We start from the raw sequence: 22,336 nt of genomic DNA, 5'->3' as shown, positions 1-22,336 counted from the left end.
GTATTTTAATTAATTACACCGCAGCATAAATCAAAATTAATTAAATTCATTTTAGCCGTTTTTCTGGCTGATGTTTTTTTTTCTGGCTAATGTTTTTTTAATCCTCTGAATATGTCATTCATGAGTGTTCAGGGTAACTGCAAGTGCACATTTAAATGTATTTTCGTGAAAGCTTCTCAGCAGATCCAGGTCCTAATGGGACAGGCGCTAGCCGCAGGCTAACAGACGGGGACTCATGTGGCTCTCTGACCCCCCCCGCAGACCTGAAGAAGACCCTGGCCGTGCTCCTGGACAACATCCTGCTGAGGCTGGGCAAGCTGGAGACCAAGGTGGACAACATCATCTACAACGGCACGGGCGGCAACCTGACCAACGGGACCGGCGGCGGCGGCAGCACCACCGCGCCCGGCCCCGGGAACAGCGAGAAGGTCAACGTGGCAGGTGGGCGTCTGGCGGTTCGAATCTCAACTGCCGTTTGTTTATCAACTGTCAACAACGCGACCTCAACACCTGCCCGTGGAATGGCACCACTTGAACTTTAGCGGGGCTGCTTTGTTAGTATATTGGCTGATATAAAAATCAAGAGTCACACATAATTTATACCCCTGTTTTTCGTGCTTTGTGGTTCCTGCCTTGACCCTTATAACAGCAAGTGGCCAACTCCGTTGCAGAATGGTCCCCCGTGTTTGTGTTTGTGGCTATGACCCAGCTCACCCCCCGTCAACACGCAGAACTCCCTGTGACAGGCCGACCCCGAGAGCTGGGGAATTGTGGGTAGGGGGGTCAGGTCCTGATTCGAGCTGGGTGGAGCTCAGATGTGGGTAGGGGGGTCAGGTCCTGATTTGAGCTGGGTGGAGCTCAGATGTGGGTAGGGGTCAGGTCCTGATTCGAGCTCAGATGAAGCAGTGCCCTACTTGGAACAGGAAGGTCACTGATAGTGTCGGGTCTGCAGTGTCCCTGACGGCAGCACAACCAGCACCGTGTAAATCCACAATGAAACGACACCTTCACGTGAGACCGTCCGCATTGCAGCTGCGCTGTGAATGTCAGGAAGACGCCATATTAAATCATCGTTTTCATTCAGCGCAAAACCAGACATCCTGAAAAAACAGCTCCGTAAAATACAGACTCCACCGGCTGAAATTGTAAAAAAAAAATTGGATGGACAACACGATTATTGTTGGAAACACATTTATTTATTTTTTTTTGTGGAAAAACAGCTAAGTCAGTATACCATTTCACAGGATTGTGTTCTCCAGCTGTCCAGAGGCTACATTTACCGTGCTTTACTCTGCCCTGGTCTCCACATCGGCAAGTCTCTGTGGGTTATAATGAATTTTGCTGCCTTCACGACGCACTGTTTGCAAAAGCCAGTCCGTCTCTGTTAGAACTCAGGCAGCTCTTTTAAGGACTGCAGCCCCTGCAGTACACGGGGCAACTGAGGAGTCGCATTTGTACAGCACGTCTCGTTTATTAGTTTATATCGATTTTTCGCCTCCCTTACATTTTTTTTTTTTCACATGATAAATGTGCGGCTGAGAAAATGAAAGGTTTGTTGTTTTCGGGCCGGGTGGACTGAACTTCTGTAGGCGCCGAACGGTTTCCGAGCCGTTTCAATGAGGACTTTGTGTCAAACCGCCGTTAAGTTTGAATAAATGCGCGATGATTGATTTACTAGCAGCCGCTGCAGAAGGCCTTTCCCCCCTCGTTGGCGATGCGACGCGTACTGCAGAAACAACGGGATTCTTTATTCTCCGTCTCTCGCATTAATTCTGCGCGATCCGGACTTTCGGCCATAACTAGAATCTGAAATATGAGGTCTTCTGACACTGAATCAATATTACATCATTATCTACTCTCAGAATACCCCAGGACATTTTGTTCCATTCCAGTGCAATGCTGCCAGGGCCATTTAATATAATTTGAATACTGTATTTAGTTTTTTTTTTTTTTTTTTTGATCACGTTTAGGAGATTACTGTCCGCTGTGACATTGTGTGCGAGTGCCTGGAAGTGATTTCAGTGCTCATTTGAATGCCCAATGCCGTTTCTGTGTAAAATTCAAATGTAGTAATCAGATACACGCAGCGATGCAGTGGAAGGCTGGGCGTTGACTGACAGGGCAGAGTGAGACTCTTAGCCTTAGCGCTCTGAGCCGGCTTAGGATCACCCCCCCAGGCTCAGAAAAGCACACCCTTCATCTGGCAGAGCAGCGCAGAGTATGACCGAGTCGTTTCGGCAAGGCTGTGGCATTTTTCTGTCCCCCCCCCCCCCCCCACGATGTCTGTCTCCCCCCCGTCCACCCCCCCACCCCCTTCCCGTCTGAAGTGCTGCACTTCCTGGGCAACGTTTGGGAAGCAATCACGTAGATAGGATCGGCCTGTCCGAGAGAGCGGTAAGTGGGTTGTAAGCGAGATGAGTTATCCTCGACGCGCGTCCTCCGACAAAGTGTCGTCGGAACGCCGCGTCTCAGAAGACTTGAGCGGTGATGCGGTGGAGATATCGCTGGAGCCGGGTCCGGTAAGGGCTGGGCCTTCCTCTGTACTGCCAGGTCTCAGAAAGGGCTGGGCCTGCCTCTATACTGCCAGGCCTGCCTCTGTACAGCCAGGCCTCGGAACAAAAGGGCTGGACCTGCCTCTATACCGCCAGGCCACCAAATTAAGTCAATTCAAATAATCAAACCGACATCAATTGATTTAAACACTGAAATTTCAGTTAATCGCTCAGCACTAATTTTTTAGACATTACATGGACACTGCTTCACTCCATTTTGAACTCCTTCCTTGAAAAATTCTGAAATTAGACTGAATAGACTAATTGTAAGGCAAAGTTTTTAGTGCATGAATTCAAATGGGGCAACAGCAAAATGCTCTTACCCCAATATGCTGTATTGGCAGTATGAAAAAATAGGCTCTCTAACTTACACTGCATTTGCCAAGAGTAAATTAGCCAATTCCTGAACAGTAGCAGTATGTCTACTGTACATAGGTTCATATTCACAAATGTGCACCTAACTAGCCTTGCTTTCTGGAGGTGTGTCCCCAGTTCATCCATCTTCCGCGCATAGTTCATTAGCCTCAGGCTTACTTCGGGCACCCCTGGGGCTCAGTGCATGAAAACTTTATGCGCGAGACTAAGTGCTAACATTGGCTGTTCAGTCAGGCATGAATTTTACGTCAGTTGCACAAATGTGGACATTAAAAAACGCCCTCTGTTGCTCAGGACTAAAATCTAAGCCCTGTAGGAAATGGGTGTAAACTGGGCATCGAGTGCTGCGGTAATGACTGGGGTTGCCAGCTTCAGTACAGAAATATAACAAAGCTCTGTCCCCCAATAAGAAAATTTCAACAGACATGATTGAAAGGCTACCGTATAAGAATAGACAACGGTTGACAACATTCGCACCTTTGACACGCACTGACACACACACACACAGAGTGGAGCAGTGCTTGTGGTGTTGTCTGTTACCGCCACTGATTCTGCATCTCTCAACTACTATATTTCCTGTGAAACTGAGTTTGATTTTATTCACGATTACGTTATTCTCACTACTGTGAAAGTACTTTGGGTGTGTGTAGAACTTTGTGTAGGAAAATGCAGAACAAATTGTGTCCCAGATTGCCAAATTGGAACAATTTTATTGAATCAAAGGAAGGGATGGCATCCCTAGTAATCCTATTTTTCTTATTTTGATTTTTGTTCAAATTATTACATTTGGACCATAATATATTTTTGTTTTTGAGCAACAAATCAATGAGAGAATGAATTTCTCAGTTTGAAAAACATGTTTCTCTCAGCTTTGCCTCAGCAGTTTTATAAGAAACCAAATTGGCATGGGCGCTGCAGTATGCAAATTAGGAGTTCACACGTTCATGCGTGTGACTGTTCGTGTGAATATCTGTCGTAATTAGTGCCCGTCAAACGTCGAGCTGGTGCAGCCGACGTCAGCGCTGGGCTTACACTGGATGAACTGACGCGTGTGGGAACTTTGCTTGCTCCTACGTACGTCAGAACTAGCAGAGATGCCGCACATTTCAGAAGTAATGAAGATGCCACATATTTCAGAAGTACAATCCAGCCTAGGAGAGTGAGAGTGGTTCATTTCTTCCCTCTGGTATGGCTGAATCTCAGTGGATATATATCAGAGGACTCCAAAAACATTTCTTGTTCAGTGACATTTTTTTTAAAATGAAAGCTATATAGCGAGAATCCTGATATTGGTGATACATCCCCACTCCTATCTTCTGTTGAAAGTCATTCGGAATGTATTGACGGGGAACAGTAGAGAATGTTAAGAGGAATGCAGATAAACTAAAAGATGACAAATCACCAGAAAACGATGGCCTATTAAGTGAATTTTTTAAAGCCTTCAGAGAGGATATTAGTGAATTCCTTTCATTTGTTTTCACAGAAGCATTGACTCGGCTTAATTACCTTTATACCAAGGCCCTTATTTCTGAAATCCTGGACCTATTTGGCATTGGTAGGTAATTACCAATGCCAAATATTAAGAAAGCTATTCAATATTTGTCTAGGAACAGTTGTTCTGTCAAATTACCTGAGAGAACATCTCCTAGATTTTCAATCAAAAGGGTCACCAATAACACCTTCTGTTTTTTCTAGTAACTCAAACAATGGCTTGGTATTCATAAAAACCTCTTTAAGGGTATTCAGATAGGTGGAAAAGAATGTAAATTTTGTCAGGACAATACGACCATCTTCCTGCAGAATAGGACACAAGTTAAAAAAGGAAGTGAAATGTCTAACTGAATTTCTCTTTCTGTGTTAACAATTAATGTTTAAAATGTTATCTATTCCCTCAAAGTCAATCCAGACAATGAGGTTGAAATTAAAAACCAAAAATAGCTCTTAAATGAAATTAAAAAAGGGGAGAAAAGAAAAGGAGAACTTCACGGTTTTCCCTTTTAGTTTAATTTTTATTTCACAAAACTCTCATCACATAGTTTCCACTTCAGGGTAGTTTGCTTTAACTGAGCTAAAATCTTGTGGATCACAAAAATGCTGAGTCTAACCTTTACTTAAAAGTTTTCTTGGGGTAGAGGAAAAACCAATCCACCAGGAGGTTAAGCTCCTCACCTTACCATTCTCAGTTCCTAAATGAACTTTAAGTAAAGACAGAAGCGATCTTATATACCCTGTGGCTCATTAGGCACAGCTGGCCCAAATCAAACAGGCTCCGCCCCTTAACCAACTGACAACGAGGTGGCTCCGCCCACCAGCCTCAGCTCAGAGCACAAGGAACCAAATATCGATTTTTGAAACAACGGCTTCCAATTCAACGGCCACAGCCACCCACATATCATACTGTTACATATCTTGGAATTAAGATTTATAAAAACCAAGATGAAAGAATGAATTTGAAGGTTGACCCTATCATACAAAAAAAATGAGAAAAGGCTACAGAGAGATTTATCTATAAATGCCATTTTAATCTCTGAAACCGAAAATCTTGCAAGGCTAGTATATTCGCAGAACTGTAGTTAATGAAATAGACCGAAATCTTTTCAATTTCATCTGGAGAAATAGAGCACATTATTTAAAGAATAGTATTTTATGTAACTTTTTGGATCAGGGTAGGTTAAATACCTAGGCAGTAATATCATCTTTAAAATTAAGTTGATTCAAATTCAAAGACACAGATATAGCTCCCTAAAACTCCTCTCTCGTTCTCTAAGAAGGTATCCCTTTGGTTGTTTTGAGGTTTTCTAATTTTACTGTTCTGTATATAAGAAGCACTTAGCTTCTTGTATGTGTAACCTTGAAAAAGGCATCTTGAAGGAATGCGTTTGGGTGTATCGATAAAATTTGAATTCAGTCACGTGTACAAAAAACATAGTTAGGCTGCATAGGCAAAAATGACTCCAAGAAGACAGACTAGGAGCTTCACATACTTCGTACATTTGCTTCACATCCTGCTCTTCCCCCTCACAGCAATACCATTCACCATAATGTTTTCTCCTTAATGTATGCTATCATAGTAAAGGCTTTTTATCTGCATTTTGTTCAATGGACTTAAGTGGACTTGATCCTGAGTTTGGTTACACTGTTGTAAGTCGCTCTGGATAAGAGCGTCAGCTAAATGCCTATAATGTAATGTAATGTAATGTAATGTAATGTAACCATGGCGATTTGGCTTTGATTATTTTGAACTTAAATTTCATAATTGTTGCACATATTTTGGGGGTTCCACACCGCTTGGCTGTAATTTGATTTTGTAATTTGAAATTGGTCTCTCCTGTCTGAGGAGACAGACGTCTTGCAAGGGACTCCATGTCCCATGAGCCCATCCGGCCTCCTCTCCTCGCCCACTCAATGGGAGCTGAAGGGTATTGATCTGATGGAGGCCCATCCGTCTCTGTCAGGTTACAGAAGTTTAAATCTTGACGGCCGTGTCTGTTAGCCAGTGACAGCGTAGCGGGAGTAGGAAAGCCAGTCCCAGTTCAGTCAGGGACAAGCTTTACACAGCTTCAACGCGAAAGTTAGAGCAAGAAAAACTTTGAGCGAATCAACATCATTTCCTTAACTTGAACACATGTTTAAATGCCATTATTTTATCTTTTCACTAACAGTTTGGCAGCTTCAGTGATAACCTAAATTAACAATATCTTATTTTTGAAACATTTCACTTGCATACATTTCACATTTATTTTCTCGTCAGAGTAAAAGACAAATGTTTTTATCGAAGCCAAGCCCAGATGTGCATGCATATATGTGTGTTTGCTTGTCTATGGTTAAGATTGTCAGTTCAGTTTAGTGTGCTGTACCATACCATAAGATAACGTTTTTCCTTAAATTCGACTTCACACTGCGAGATTGATGCAAACGCTGAAACCCCAGGGGTCTTAAACGTCTGTAAAACTAGATGATGTTTCTCTTTTAGGGCGCAGATGAAAGGTGTTGATGTTTCTCTCTGTTGCGGCTGTCAGCTCGCAGTGATTTGCGGTGGAGATCGCTCTCAGTGTGCCTCAGGTCTCAGGTGCAGAATAGCCCATCTTCTTTCAGAATGGCCCATCGCTGTCCAGGTAACGGATGGCATCACATCTCTTCTCAGAATGGCCCATCGCTGTCCAGGTAACGGATGGCATCGCTGGCGGTGCCGTCACCCGGGAGTGATGTGCCCTGAAATCTTTCAATGAAACTCCAAGACGTTGCAACGCCATTGTGTCTGAAGGCTCTAGAATGTCAGCACTTCAAGGCTTCTGAATGGGAACTCCAAGACGTTGCAACGCCATTGTGTCTGAAGGCTCTAGAATGTCAGCACTTCAAGGCTTCTGAATGGGAACTCCAAGACGTTGCAACGCCATTGTGTCTGAAGGCTCTAGAATGTCAGCACTTCAAGGCTTCTGAATGGGAACTCCAAGACATCGCGATGCTATTGTATTATATTACTTTTTCACTTAAGCTCCTAATTTGGATTGGAAACAGTGGTGAATTTTCTGTATTGAATAAAGGGATCTGTATTGGTACAGGAACCCGTCCGTGGGTCTGCTAGCCCTCACTGTCCCTGCCTGACCCACCGAAGTCATCTCTGAGCAACTGTTCACTCAGAATATCAGACTTTTATCTGAGCACTTCTTCGTTACGCTCGCCCTGTGAGCCTTTTGGGTTCCATCATTCTTTTTTGGGCTTTTGAAAACCCTCCTTCTCTTCTATAGTCCCAGTACTGCTCGCACCTCCAACGGATTCATTCCCCCCGGGCCAGCTGGTTTAACCCCCTTTCTCTCTGAGTGACATTTTGGTCCATTGCGTTGCATTTGTGCCGGGATCACCTTCGGTGTGGACCCCCCCCCCCCCACCCAACCCCAACCCAGAAGGTGTTTCTGACACCCCGTTCCCACACCACCCAGCGATGCTGCTTCCCTCTGACCGTTTCACAGCTCAGCTTCTCTGCCAGAGGGCCACAGCCCCCCCCCCCACCCCCCCACTCCCCCCCCACCCCCCCTGCAGTTCTGGAGAGGCACAGTCTTGTCTGCGCTCCGGATCGATGAGACTGTTCTTCGCAGCCTATCAGTTACATGTTTACCCATCACGTGTACAAGCAGAACAAGTATCATGTTTAAACAGATGTGATTAATGCGCTGGAGACACACAGCTTCCGTCAACCCTGCCCATTCACTTTGGCTCAAGGTTAAATTCTAGTGTTACACTTCAGCCATTTAGCAGACTCTTTTCCAGAGCGACATTCGACATTCTTTTTATATTACAATCCGTTTCTACGTCTGGATATTTTCACTGAAGAAATTCACAATTCAGGTTTAGTAATTTTGCAGAAGGGCGCAACAGCAGGACCTAGCATATAGGAGTCAAGGCTACGACCCCAGAGTTACGTGTCCACTTCCCTAACCACTGTGTTACACTGCCACCTCAAAGCTGCGATGCAGAGATTTACAGTATGTTTTGGACGTTTAGCTGAGCTCCTTTATGAACGGGTAAACAATCACTGAATTGTTTACTCACAAAATGTATTGTCAGTCATATTTAAGGACACGTTGTTGCCTTGCTTGAGTCTGGTGTGCAGTAGCTGTCCGTGCTGGTGATTGGTACTGGCACTCCTAATGTGTTGCACTGCGATCGCTTCGCAAGGTGCCCTCCATTCTCTCAGACTGCAGTCGCTCACTTCTGCCAGGTGCACCTGATCTAGGGGGGTGGGTGGGGTTGGGGGGGGGGGTACACAGGTGCGTTTGGACCATGGTACTGACCCGATGGACCGGTTCGCAGTCTGGCCTGCCTCGGAGAGCCGGCCACAGAGACCACATTCTCAGTATGAAGTCACCTGACAGAGGCCATTCTCAGTCCAGGAGGGGTCCACTGGCACTCTGTTAGGGTTCAATGTGCTCTGTAGCATTGCATAGCATTTCCCCAGGTGGGAAGAAGGTAAAGGTGAATGAGATCTCGCTGCCGACGCTTTCGTGAAGGGATTGTGTTCCAAAACCACAGGGGGGTGCGGGGAGGCTGGGGGGGGGGGGGTGGTTGTCACCGTGCCGATGATTGGAAAATCCACTGAAGTAAAGAGTCTGTCAGCTTTGCAGGATGAATCGTACCCCCAGAGCACAGAGCAGAATCTTCCAGAAGACAGAGAGGGGTGTGAGCGAAGGGGGGGGGGGGTCCGTGTGGAGCATGCTCAGTGAGGCTACGGCTGGAAGCAGACCCTCATTCCCCCCCCCTCCCCTGCCCTCCCCGGCTCAGAGCCAGATGGGCTCTGCTGAAAACAGCCAAACAGACAGATCTGCAGTCTGTCAGCGCAGTGTTGGCTAACTGCTAAACCGAAGTGCGAGGGATTGTTTTCTCGCTCGCAAAACCGACCAGGGCCCCCCCTTACCCCCCCTTCCCGAGGGGACCGTGTGACCGTGCGTTCCACTTATCATTACGGACTCTGTACGCAGGGCGAGCGGCCGAACGGGAAACATCCGGGGAAGCCTGCTGTTCCCGGCGTTCCGTGCTGCTCAGGCGCATAGCGGGCACGTCGGGTTCTGTTATGTTTTTTTTTGTCTTTCGGCAACCTGCTTCCAATTATTAAAATTCTGTTTTTTGTTCTCGCATTTAACACGGGCCTCAACCGGTAGCCAATGGCGTGCCGGCCTTTTTAACGGCGAACACACACGCGCACTCACTCACACACACACACACACTCACACACTCACACACGCGCACTCACTCACACACACACACACTCACACACACACACACACACACACTCACACACACACACACACTCACACACTCACACACACACGGTCTCCTCATCGGGAACGTTGTGTGATTCGCTCGGCCCTGGTGGCTTGCTGAGTGCAGCTGCGGGCTCACCGGCTGTCTGACTCGTGTGGTAAGGAGAGGTATGTGGAACCGCGGGGTCCGTACGCCAGTCCCTGTTCTCACCCACCCCCCCCCCCATTCCCCCACCGCCCCCCCTCCCGAGCTGGGCCCCTTCCTAATCAGAGCTCTGAATGGGGGGGGCGATCTTGGGAACATCTGGGATCCCTCACAGGCAGCGGCACGTGCGCCCTACGGCTCTCCGTGCGTCCCCCCCCCCCCCCCCCCCCACCCCCAACCATGCGCGACGGCCACAAGGGGGCAGTGTTCTGGCGCCGAAGCGCATCGGGCTGTAGCTCCACCTTCGACCGCCGCCAGTACTGCCTTGGGCCAAATTGTGAAGGATCGGACACGGTGAGAACAGATGACCTCAGTATTGTTTTCGCATTCGGCGGTGGATGATCTCACGGTCTTACGGTCCGTTTGGTTAGCGTGTCATAGTTTTCAACTGTCGAAACCCGATCGGTTGAAATCTGTTGCCAGCAACGTGGAGCACTCCTCAGCCTTCTCATGGCACGGCCGTTAGCACTTGGATGACAGATCTGTGAACATTAGGTTGCTGCCGGAAGAGTGTGTGTGTGTGTGTGTTGGGCCAACAGGGGACACACTCCCCGCCCCCCCCCCCCCCGGACTGAATATAAACCCCAGTGACCCGCCCCAGTGATGAGGGTGCTGTGCTGCTGTTCGGAACGAGGTCCTGGCTCACTGTGTTCGGGGCACTGTGTGGCACTTTTAAACAGGGTAAGGGTGCTAACCCAGGCGTCCTGGACAAATTCCCACGTGAGCCGACCAAACTAATCATCCGCTTGCACCTGGTTGGCTGTGCAGTCCCTTGCGCTCCGGCTAACTTTGCTTTCCCCCGGTCCTCTGCACTGCAAAGGAGAACTGAGTTCTCTGTTGACTTACCTGGTAGAAAAGTCAAATGAATACCTTTGGTGCCTGGAGAGGTGGTTAGAGTCACAGACCGCAGTTGTTTTGGGCTTTGATCCAAGACAATATACTGATGTTATACTGTCAGGAAACATCCTACTACTGTCTGTCTGTTGTGTTCATGTTATGCTAAATAAATGCAATACGTCCCCCTCCGCCCCCCCTCTCACCAGTGAGATCAGGATGTCCATTTCTTTACCAAAAACACGGTCGGATGTTTTGTTTTGTTTTTTTTTGCCTGGTTCTGCTTTCTCGTGCGTGTGACTCAACCCCCTGGTGACTGTTTTGTCTGAATGGATTTCGGTTTGAATGGTTTCTCTCCCTTTTTTGGCCTGGGGGCTGACTATACAGCTGGTGGATGGGACCTGCGTGGGACTGCCTGATCCGGTCACCTCAGAGCCAGTGGGGAACGGAGCGACAGCGAACGCCCCCCCCCCCCAGCCCCCCCCCTCTACAAACCCCGGTCCAGGCCCCGCCCGCCTTCCATCTCGAGCTTTAAAGGGGAACTTCGGCCTAGTTCCATGTTATTGCACTTTTATTGAAACGTCCACTGTGGGAAGGTTTAAAAACAACTGCGGTATGCAGATATCTTACGTATCTTACGTCATCTCCCGCGTTCGCCGCATGACCGTTTAACCCAGCTAGTGTGGGCGTGGCTGCTCGATGACACAAAAAGCGGGTCACTCGCACAGATTTGTTTCTTTATTTTATTTAGTGCGCGCAGAGGACAAAAGAGGGAGACTGAGGTTGGGTGAGGTTGTACTACGTTGCTGCGGAAAAGTTTTCCTCAGTTTATTAACCCCATCACTTGCTCATTTTTTAATTCTGTTGATTAAAACAGATTCGCTGGGATTGGACTCTACAGACTGGACTAAGATCTTTTGTTGTTGTTGTGGTCATCATGACTATGTTCAGCCTGCTAGGTTGTATGTATTCGTGGCTTTGCCTGCTTAGAGGAAGGTTTTATGCTGATACGCACTAGCATGCTCAGTAGATGACTCTCTCGTGTCTGTCCCAGGAGAGAGCGGGCGTGGCTCCCCCCCCCCCTCGTCCTGCCCAGTTTCGGGCGCTGCTGTGCCCAGCCCCCGTTACCTCGCGTTCCTCGATTAACTTGCATAAACTTAAAAAAAAAAAAGAAAAATGTAAATTTTTTTGTCAAGGTTCGGGAATCGTTGCAATAACAAGTGCCTGCGGTGGACCTGGCAGAGAGCCCCTCCGGCTCGCTGTTGCGCAGTTTGTTTCCTGGAGGTCTGCGCAGAGTCGGGGGGTGGGGGGGGGGGCGTGTGTAGATGACTTCTCCAGATCTCCGACGGCTCGGACCGCGCGGTGGGGGGGACTGCCGCGGTCATGTGCTCCTGCACGTGTTCCAGGGCCCGTCGTGGTTAAACCCCTGGGTAAACGGAAGGTTCTGGAAACGTTTTTTTTTTTTTTTTTTTTTTTTTTTTTGTCCCAACGCATTTTTTTTCTCTCTTCGCTGGGGGGGTTGGTGCTCGTCATCCTTTTTCGAGTAAAATCGGTCGCGGCTAAAGCGTTTGCTCGGTACCTTCATAACGTCCAGCTTCCTGCAAAGCTCAGCTGCTGCAGTGTGGGGGTTGTGGGGGTTGTGGGGGGGGGGGTGTGTGAATTACTGACACAGCTGTGAATAAATGGTCTGGGCTTGTGTTGGAGGGTTTAGTGCAGCCTACGTTCGCTGTGTTTATGGCTTTTTTCTCGGTACCGTTGTGTCAGTGGGTAGATCTTTGTTTTTACATAAATGTGGCAGTATTCCAGGAAGCCGTGAGGGTTCGAAGCTGTATGGCTGGACGGAGGAGGGGGGATATCAGAATAATCTCTGGGAGGGGGGATCATAAGCGGATACTGTTTCCTGACGTAGTTATCCTACTTTTTAAGAAAAGGACTGTTTATCATCAAAGAGCATCTGTAGGCCTCTCAGCCTTATAGGCCAGCTCCTGGGAAGAGGTAGAATGAAAGGCCAATCGGCCGTACATATGTGCGAACATGTGACCTCTTTGGCTCCCCATGACAGATGGACAGATGCTGTTGGATCCTGATAATATGCAGCCTCTTGTGGAGTCTCTTGTTTTCCCACTAGCTCCCGATGAGTCACATCCCTATTATTCACCAGTCCTCATCCACATGTGTGAGAGTGTGTGTGTGTGTGGGTGTGTGTGTGTGTGTGAGACAGAGACAGAGTGTGCGTGTGTGGGTGTGCATGTGTGTGTGTGTGTGCGCGTGTGTGTGTGTGAGGGAGAGAGAGTTTGTGTGTGTGTGTGAGTGAGTGTGTGTGTTGGTGAGTGTAAGTGTTTGTGTGTGCGTGCGTGTGTGTGTGTGAGGGAGAGAGAGTTTGTGTGTGTGTGTGTGAGTGAGTGTGTGTGTCGGTGAGTGTAAGTGTTTGTGTGTGCGTGCGTGTGTGTGTGTGAGGGAGAGAGAGTTTGTGTGTGTGTGTGTGAGTGAGTGTGTGTGTCGGTGAGTGTAAGTGTTTGTGTGTGCGTGAGGGAGAGAGAGTTTGTGTGTGTATGTGTGTGCGTGTGTGTGTTGGCGAGTGTAAGTGTTTGTGTGTGCGTGTGTGTGTGTGTGTGAGGGAGAGAGAGTTTGTGTGTGTGTGTGAGTGAGTGTGTGTCGGTGAGTGTAAGTGTTTGTGTGTGCGTGTGTGTGTGTGTGTGTGAGGGAGAGAGAGTTTGTGTGTGTATGTGTGTGCGTGTGTGTGTCGGCGAGTGTAAGTGTTTGTGTGTGCGTGTGTGTGTGTGTGAGGGAGAGAGAGTTTGTGTGTGTGTGTGAGTCGGTGAGTGTAAGTGTTTGTGTGTGCGTGCGTGTGTGTGTGTGTGAGGGAGAGAGAGTTTGTGTGTGTGTGTGTGTGTGTGTGTGTGTGTGTGTGTGCGTGTGTAACTCTGCCTATTTTTCATTTCACAAGGCCTCATATACTCATTGCCAGTTACGCTGAGTGTCTTAACCGTGAGTGTGACACCTGTGGTTTTCCTGGACCAAAGAGCTCGTGCTTGGCACTTATAAAGAACATCCTGTCCCGTCACCTTTACATTTCTGTTTTTATGCACGATTACTACCGTAATTTTGTCGGGCACGCTCGGGTGTTGCTGTCAATTAGGGAAGAGTGTACTTTCATTCGTCTCGTTACCCAAGATGCAAAGCTCTGCATTTCTGTCATTGGCTCACGTTACCGTGACCCGGCTCCGTTTGCGTGGAGTTCCACATGAACGCGTACAGCAGACGATATGCACACAGGAGCCTGTTACCATTATGGAACAAAGCCTCGGCTTGTTTTTGTGAGTGCTCTTGGCATTTTAATAGTTCTCCTGCAATGTTGAGCTGGAGCTCCGGAAGCTCTCCTGCCAGTAACCGGAGCTGTTGCTTTCTGGCGCGCTTCTCGCGCATTCGCCATAGACGGTGGGGTTCCTTCCTTCCCCAATTGGACCCCCATCACCCCCCCCCCCCCCCACCCCCACCCCCCGCCCCCAGTTGGACCCTCATTCCCCCCCCCCCCCCCACCGCCCCCAGTTGGACCCCCATCACCCCCCCCCCCCCCCCCCCCGCCTCCAGTTGGACCCCCATCACCCCCCCCCCCCCCCAGTTGGACACCCTCATCTGCCCCCCACCCCCTCCTTTGCACACACTGAGGTCACACTCCCATGGCTTGGCAGCGTGCTCGAACGCCCCCTAATCCGTCTGCGTCTCCTCATCTCCCGGGCTCCGTACCCCTGGAAACGGCGCTTATGGGGGGGCGGGGGGGCCGGGGGGGCCAGGGGGGGGCGCATTCCTCATAATGCGACTGCCAAATCAAACCTGCTGCTTCTCTCACTCATTGCAGCCTCTCATATTTGCATTTAGGCATTTTTCAGGCACGCTTAGCCTTAGGGACTGCACACAAGTCTGCACTTAAAATGGAGAACCAATGCCAAGTCATTAGGGTCGCAACTGATAGCACCTGTGAATCCATAACTTACTTCTGCATACTAAATCCATAAACCTATAAAGTGTTAATAGGCACAAGAAGCACCAAAATGAGATTCTCGGAAGAGAAGAGACACTTTGGAATTGCTAATTAATCATTTTAACTGATGACTTCTCCAATATGCCTGCTACATTCAGCCATTACTGTCCTAATGAGCACAGTGTCACCGGTAACAGTGGAACTCATCGTCGAAGGCTTGGGCACAAAGCACGAATCGACGGAAACGGATGATCGCAAAAAAAAATGTCAGAGCGCTCCACAACACCGCTATTTATAAGTGGATATTTACGAAAGCCTTACCTTGCGGGATGCCATTATGAACGGGTGTTTTTTTCTGAACGCGTTGCGTTGCGCGTGATGCGTGTGAATATTTCGCAAGCTGCGCAGGCTATGTAAAACTTTATGCAAACGGTCGAGGCCCGCAACGTGTCCCTCGCAGTGCCGCCGCCACAGCGGCGCTGCGGTAGACGTCGAGGTGCTTGTGGAAAGCGCGGCTGCATTGTCCTTCCCGTGCGGGAATAAAAATCTCCCCCCCTATCAGAGCGGGGTGTTCGTGTGTATCGTGTGTCTGTTCTCTGTTCTGAAATCAGTGCTGCGATTCTGTGGTTTTTCCTCTTTTTTTTTCTTTTTGTTTTGCATTTTGATGTTCCCCAGTGCAGTCAGAAGTGTCCGTTCCGCTCCTTTACCTTCATTGTGCAGAAGGGTACGCCGTGGAGACGGAGTGAATGGTTGATTTTTCTTTCTTTTTGTTTTTTGTTTTTGCCTTTAGGGGTAGCCCCACTTGGCTGGGGGTTTGGAGACCAAAATATTTTTTTAATAATATGTACAGCCCCTTGTAAGCAGAGCTTAGAGCTTGTGGTTGTGGGACAGAGAGAAGTCATATTTGTCGCTAAAGGAAGAAGTCTGGAGCACACAAATAAGGCTGACGTGTTTCGACGCTACAGTTTTATGTTGCACATATTTGCATATATGACTCCGATGAAGTCGCAGTAGCGTCAAAGTGCGAAATGCGTCAGTTTTATTTTGCACAATTAAAGGGCTTATTTTGCATCTGTGTGCTCCAGAATTTTTTCCTTTTGCAAATTTATATTTGTCCTTTATCTGAGAAGCAGCGGACACCGGATTGGCCTTTCAACGAGCGGATGTGTGGTGGCCTGCTTTTAGAAATAGTATTTTGTTGCGGTGGAAGATAAACAGTAATGAACAAATTTTCTTCCTTGTTGTGCCCATTCCATTTTATGTCATAATTAACTTTGATCCAGAGCTGAGCACCAAGCTCAGGGTAAAAAGGCCATGTAGTGATTTCATAACCGAACAATTTTGTTGATTTAATGTATGCAGTACATTATGCAGAGGACAGAAGAGGGAGAATGAGGTTGGTGAGGTTATACTATGTAGCTGCAAAGCTATCAAAGTTCTCCTCAGTCCGTTACCCCAACACTTGCTCATTTTAATTCTGTAAGATGGCCCTCTTTTCCCAGACCAGATATCCACTAGGATTGGGCTAAGAAGACGGGGCTAATTCACTGTGAAGGGGCTGTGGACAGGCCCAGTTCATGTAGGGGTGAGGTGATGGACAAACCCAATGAGAAGGCCTGAAATTTTATCTACTTTGAGGGAGTTCTGCTCTTCACCTTCTCTGTCATCCTGCTGTTAAATAACGATACCCCCAGTGCAAAGTGCACAAAATGTTGTCTTACATTCAAACTGAAGGGAAAAGATGTGTGTCCCCACTCCACCCCACCCCACCCCACCCATGAACAGCCAGACAGCACACTGTGTGAGCTCTCTGTCGCTCTCTTGTGAAGGATTAGGCACATTTGGTGTGGCTGACAGGATTTGACCTGGAGCCTACACCAGGTATGCAAACTGCACAGCTTTGAAAATGGAAAGCAATTAATCCACTGTGATCCACACTCCACACTTTACACTACACACTGCTAAACACTCCACGCTGCTCCACAGTCCTCTGTACTTCACAGTACACACTGCAAAACACTCCACACTGCTGCACAGTCCTCTGTACTTCATAGTACACACTACTGAACACTCCACACTGCTGTACAGTCCTCTGTACTTCATAGTACACACTACTAAACACTCCACACTGCTGCACAGTCCTCTGTACTTCACAGCACACACTACTAAGCACCCCAAACTGCTCCACAGTTCTCTGTGCAGGATGATCCAGGGCTGGCAGATAACATCAGCTTTAAATCTGTGAATTTATGTGAACTAAAGGTGAACTTGTGCTTGAACTTGTTGTTTGTTTTATATTGTCTCCTTTGTGCATGTTTATCACGGGTGCCAATTCTGGCCCTGACTTTAGATAAATATGCCATTTTACCATTAAAATATGTTTTTGTTAGGTTTGTTATGTCAAACTGAAAAGGAAGTTGATATCCATGGGCTTATTCAGACAAGAAGCAGAAGATTGCAGATCGAAGTACCAAAACTGTGCATAGGGGAAATATTAACCACGAATGAGTAATTTTGATATGTGTATTCAAATGCCCTTCTCTTCTCAGTACTTTATAAGTTTTGGGTCAGATGACAACAGTACTGAAATTAATTCTAACCACCTACAGCTACGTTACAGAGATGAATACAGATGACTTCATTACCAGCAGTTAGCACTGTACCTAATTAGCATGTAATATTGACCACGTACTTAAACAGAAAATATAATTCATAGCCAGTAAAAGGTTTGTAAAAAGGAAAATAAAAAATGATTTTCACGACACATGTGCGTGTATTATGCATTATTAGGCTAACTATTATGAATCTAGCTCGATATTACTCATTTGCAAAGAGAAGCAAAAACAAATCAGCATTGTTCCATGGACAGTAGTCTTATTGATCCAATAGGAAAATGTGTAACAATGGTTTTGACTGTGTGTTTTATAGATCTTTGAAACAGTTATTAAGGATGATTCATTTTAATTTCCTTGACTCACATTTTTCTCTCCAGTTGTCCAGTGGAGCATGCTACTGTGGTGATTACTTTCCCAAACAATTTCCTGACAAGTGCGTGAGAATTCTTATGAGGATTGTGGCCATTTCTATTTCCGCTTAAGAAAAGATTATTTTGCTACTACCTCTAACGTACTTGCTTTCATATTGGACTCTGCTCTTTGCTTCAGAACTGCAGTCCTTTTTAAATTCGGCTGCAGTAGAAATATAGTAAATGTAAATGTAAAGAAATAAAAAAACGTTTTTTTAAATATTGTATTTATAAATATGACACAAAAGAAGAGATGGCTTTAGGCTAGTTTTGTATTCCTTCTGTGGCTGTGGAAAGAGAAACCTCGCTCTTCTAGTCACAGGTTCTGGGTTTTGGGGTTTTGTTCAGCCAGCACCGTCGTATTAGTTCCTTTACAAGTTGGGCATCATTGGTCAAAGTATACCTAAGGATTTGATGCTTGTATCTGTTTGACTGACAGAAATAAAGTTTAAAATATGTATATATATACCATTCTTTCCAGATTTTTTCTTTGTTTCCTACACTTGGAATTGCCGGCTGTGGCTCCCACGGTTCCGCTGGTGCCACCCACAAAAGGGCACTGACCTGCGCATAGACCCATGCGGTACCACAGCTGGCAGAGGGGTGTACTGTACCCCTCGGCGAAATCGCCTGGCAGCACCGTGGGCGCCTGCCGGGTCATTGGCTGACACCGATGCGGCCGGTCTCCCACGCTGTGGCTGGGTTGACGAGCCTGACCCCCCCCCCCCCCCCCTGGGCCCAGCCCCCGACGAAACCAATTACGCCCTGGGGGGGGCTCTTATCAGTCCGAGTCGCTCTGGAGCAGATACACTCAGGTGTCTGCGGGCGGCAGTGTAGTATAATGAGTAAGGGGCTGGGGTCAAGTAACCTGAAGGACACAGGTTCGATTCCCAGGTAGGACACTGCCGTTGTACCCTTGAGCGAGGTACCTAACCTGCACTGCTTCTGTATATATCCAGCTGTATAAACGGATGCAGTGTAAGTGCTGTGTGAGTCGTTCTGGGTAAGAGCTAAACGCCTGTAATATAATGTAATGTAATGTATGCAACGCGCATGGAAACCCCCCCCCCCCCCTTCGGCACCTTCTTTGAGGTGTCACCTGACCACAGCGTTCTCCTCCCCCCTGTCCCTCACGCAGACCTCCTGAACGGCGCCCAGGAGAAGTGCGACCTTCCCGCCATGGACGGCTTTCCCCACTGCGAGGGCAAACTGAAGGTGAGCGGCGTTCGCTGCGGCCGCGCGTCCGCGGCGCGATGCGGTTCATATCGCGCCCCGTCATCCCATCGCCCCGTCGCCCCGTCATCCGCTCTCTCTCTCCCTGCTCCCGGTGGCGGTATGAAGAAAAAGAATGGGCGGGTTGATAACCTGCCAGTCATGGTGTTCCGCCGCCATTTTGTAGGACAGTGTGACAGCCGGCTCTTAGCTGAGTGGATTACTGCGGGTGGACTTCAGGGATTTATTTAAATTTGAACGAGTAAGTATTGCTATATTCGTGCTTTCAGCAAAGGTTGCGGTGAATCCCCGTCTGGGCGAGTTCTGTCAGGCCTCATCCTTTCATTGTCCATCCATACATCCATTATCTATACCCGCTTATCCTGGGCAGGATCCATCCATTATCTATACCCGCTTATCCTGGACAGGGTCCATCCATTATCTATACCCGCTTATCCTGGACAGGGTCCATCCATTATCTATACCCGCTTATCCTGGACAGGGTCCATCCATTATCTATACCCGCTTATCCTGGGCAGGGTCCATCCATTATCTATACCCGCTTATCCTGGACAGGGTCCATCCATTATCTATACCCCCTTATCCTGGGCAGGGTCCATCCATTATCTATACCCACTTATCCTGGACAGGGTCCATCCATTATCTATACCCACTTATCCTGGGCAGGGTCATGGGGGGTGCTGGAGGCTATCCCAGCATGCATTGGGATAGGAAACACTTTCATTGTGATCCCGGAAAATATTTAATCTGTCTAATTAGGTTTTTTATTGTTTGTATCTCTCTAATGGAATAGCAGGCTATTCAGCTCTGAGAGTGTATTTTATGTTATCTGTTTTTAAGTTGTTTCTGCTCTTTTAAGACACTGAAATTATTTTCAGAAGTGTTTATATTGTTTAGTCAATAAAAGCAGACTCAGGCAGGGTTTTCTGGGGGTGCATTTTTAAGATTTATCACCACCTGCATATCAATAAAATTAATTGGTGGTTCAGGAGGGAGTAGTTTAGATGATATCAAATGCATTAAAATAGTACTTTTAAACTGGTGGAAGTCAGCAGTTTTTCCAGGAGTTGTAAGCTTTAATAGTTGTGTTTCAGAGAAAAGTTTTGAACAAAAGGGTAATTGTGTGCCCACCAAAATGTCTAACGCACGTATGTGTCTATGACATAACCGTGTTATGGACAGTTTGCCTATTTCCTGGGGCCACCAGTTTGTCTCCACGTGTTTTCTTAGATATACTTAGGTCCTCTGCCTGCAATGGGTAATTAGTGTTTTTCTCAAGCCCAATGTCAAACACTTACCTTGATTGCATCACCTAAATCATCTACGTTGATGGAGCAAGTACCATTAAGTGGAAGACGAAACATGATTAAGAGAGGTGTTTACAAAAGACACTCGCGTGTTAAATTCAGTTATTTAGGACCGTGGACGTGCGGCAGTATTTTCCATTTTTGGTTTGGTTTTTGTTAGAGGCAGTGGGAACTACATTAAAAATGAGCATAGCTATATGGCATTTAACAAGTACAAAAATTGTTTAATGAATGTGTGAATAAATAAATCAATAAATTAGTTCTAGTAATAACATTTTGCAGCAGAGATGTATATTAAAAACGGTAAATGAAATAAGTGATAAATGTCATTTACAAGTTAAAAAGAAAGTTCAAGGTTGTAAACTCCATTAAATCCGAGGATGGTGTAGGTATTCAACAGGCTCTTCTGTCTTTGATTGCCCATGTTTGGTGAAAACATCCACATTCAGACACACAGAGTTAGTTCAAACGTTCAACTGAATCCCAGCCTGAGAGTCTTCTCCTGCGCGCCATTGTTTACGAACTTACAGGTTTTATGACAGTTGCCCTTCACCTGACTTGGCTATTGAGGTAATGTATTAATTTCTCCTCTTCCTCAGTGGATGAAGGACATGTGGAAGTCAGACCCGTGTTACAGCAGCTATGGTGTGGACGGCTCGACCTGCTCCTTCTTCATCTACCTGAGCGAGGTGAGTGTGAAATGGGCCTGGTGATAGCGATGCAGTCTGAGAGGAGCCCTAAGTGTTTGCCTACTCTTTGCATATTCAGAGTATTTCCTACGAGCATTTTCATCTAACCTTCTACGATATAGATGTGCGTCCTGTGGAACTGTGCTTTGTCATGTGCAGTTCATGTATGTGCCAATGGCGTCTATTCATTTGACCTAGCAGGTGTATGAACATGCCAGAATATCTATATGATATAAACTGTTCTTTCAATTACAGTAATTTTCTCTTTTGTGGAATGCTGCTGAAGGGTCCTGTCATGATTTTAATTTCATGCCATGAATTTCTTAAGTGTGTCAGCAGTGTATGAACTTTAAAAATGTATTTTAAGTGTTTTTACTCTTTATTTTAAGTATGAGTTTGGTGTAATTTGGAGAGCAGTTAATAGGTAGGTGATACATCAAGCAGAGCATAGGTAGCCATTCAAATTAGACTGGGGTACATTACTTCATTAGCCTCATTTTTTTTTTTTTTTTAAATACTTGCAAAGGTAGACCTACAATATGATTTATGGGTTTGAAGAATGACAGATAAACTTTTAAAGCAATATGAATGTAGTGACATACATGGCAATACCTTTTATGGTTAATTAAATCAAATGAAAATTCTTCATAATTTTGTTTTATAACACCTCATATGTAGGCTTATGCCTATATTCAAAGGCAAAATAATTAACCCTGTCTGACAAAGACCAGCGTCAAATGCAGGCATTATTTTAATTACATAAGTAAACTGATTAAAATGTGTTGCAAGATAACTGCTTTCAGAATTTGTAAACCGATAAATTATTCTTATCCCAAGAGGGAAACACGTGTTGCAGTGATGTTGTTGGAGCTAGTGTAAAAAGTGTATTTTTAAATCCGAACGCAGTTTGAATTTAAAGTTATGAATTAAACGGCGAAGCAATTTCATCAAAGCGCGTAATCCTCTCTCGCTGATTGTGATTCATTCATTCTGCTGTAAGGGGGATGCCTTGCCAAGTGTTATTCTTTAGCCTTGCTAACGGCTAACCTCAGACGCAGCAGGTGTTTAGTCAGCTTCGTCGTGCCTGCAAAAAAATATGAAATGACCTGTTCATTCAGGCCTTCTGTAATATATGAAAAATAAAAGTGCGCTCGCTTGTGTAAAGCCTCGATGGTCTTTTTGAAGAGTACTGGAAGTGTGAAGAGCGTCATCCCACAATCCTAGCTCTGTTTTAAAACCCAGTTTTAGTAGCAAAATGTCACGCAAAACAGGATTATGAGAGCTCTGCATATCGCCCTCATTTAGGCTCTGATCACGTTCGTCTTTATCATGATGTGATAATTCTCTGACACGCGTTCGGTATCTTTTGGTTTCGG

General features: G+C 46.6%; 1 protein-coding gene across 1 annotated transcript in view; it reads left to right on the top strand.

Moving 5' to 3' along the window:
- mgat5 (alpha-1,6-mannosylglycoprotein 6-beta-N-acetylglucosaminyltransferase) overlaps window positions 1-22,336 on the top strand; it is a 78,574-nt gene that overhangs the window by 13,366 nt on the left and 42,872 nt on the right. The window contains exons 2-4 of the mRNA XM_035392659.1: window positions 262-441; window positions 18,870-18,946; window positions 20,871-20,960. Coding sequence (XP_035248550.1) covers window positions 262-441; window positions 18,870-18,946; window positions 20,871-20,960 — 347 coding nt within the window. The remainder of the gene's footprint in view (window positions 1-261; window positions 442-18,869; window positions 18,947-20,870; window positions 20,961-22,336) is intronic.

The sequence above is a fragment of the Anguilla anguilla genome, chromosome 15 (assembly GCF_013347855.1).
Source record: "Anguilla anguilla isolate fAngAng1 chromosome 15, fAngAng1.pri, whole genome shotgun sequence".
In the NCBI taxonomy this organism is placed as follows: Eukaryota; Metazoa; Chordata; class Actinopteri; order Anguilliformes; family Anguillidae; genus Anguilla; species Anguilla anguilla.
The sequence above is the reverse complement of the archived record's forward strand: the minus strand, read 5'-3'. Positions and strand labels throughout refer to the sequence as shown.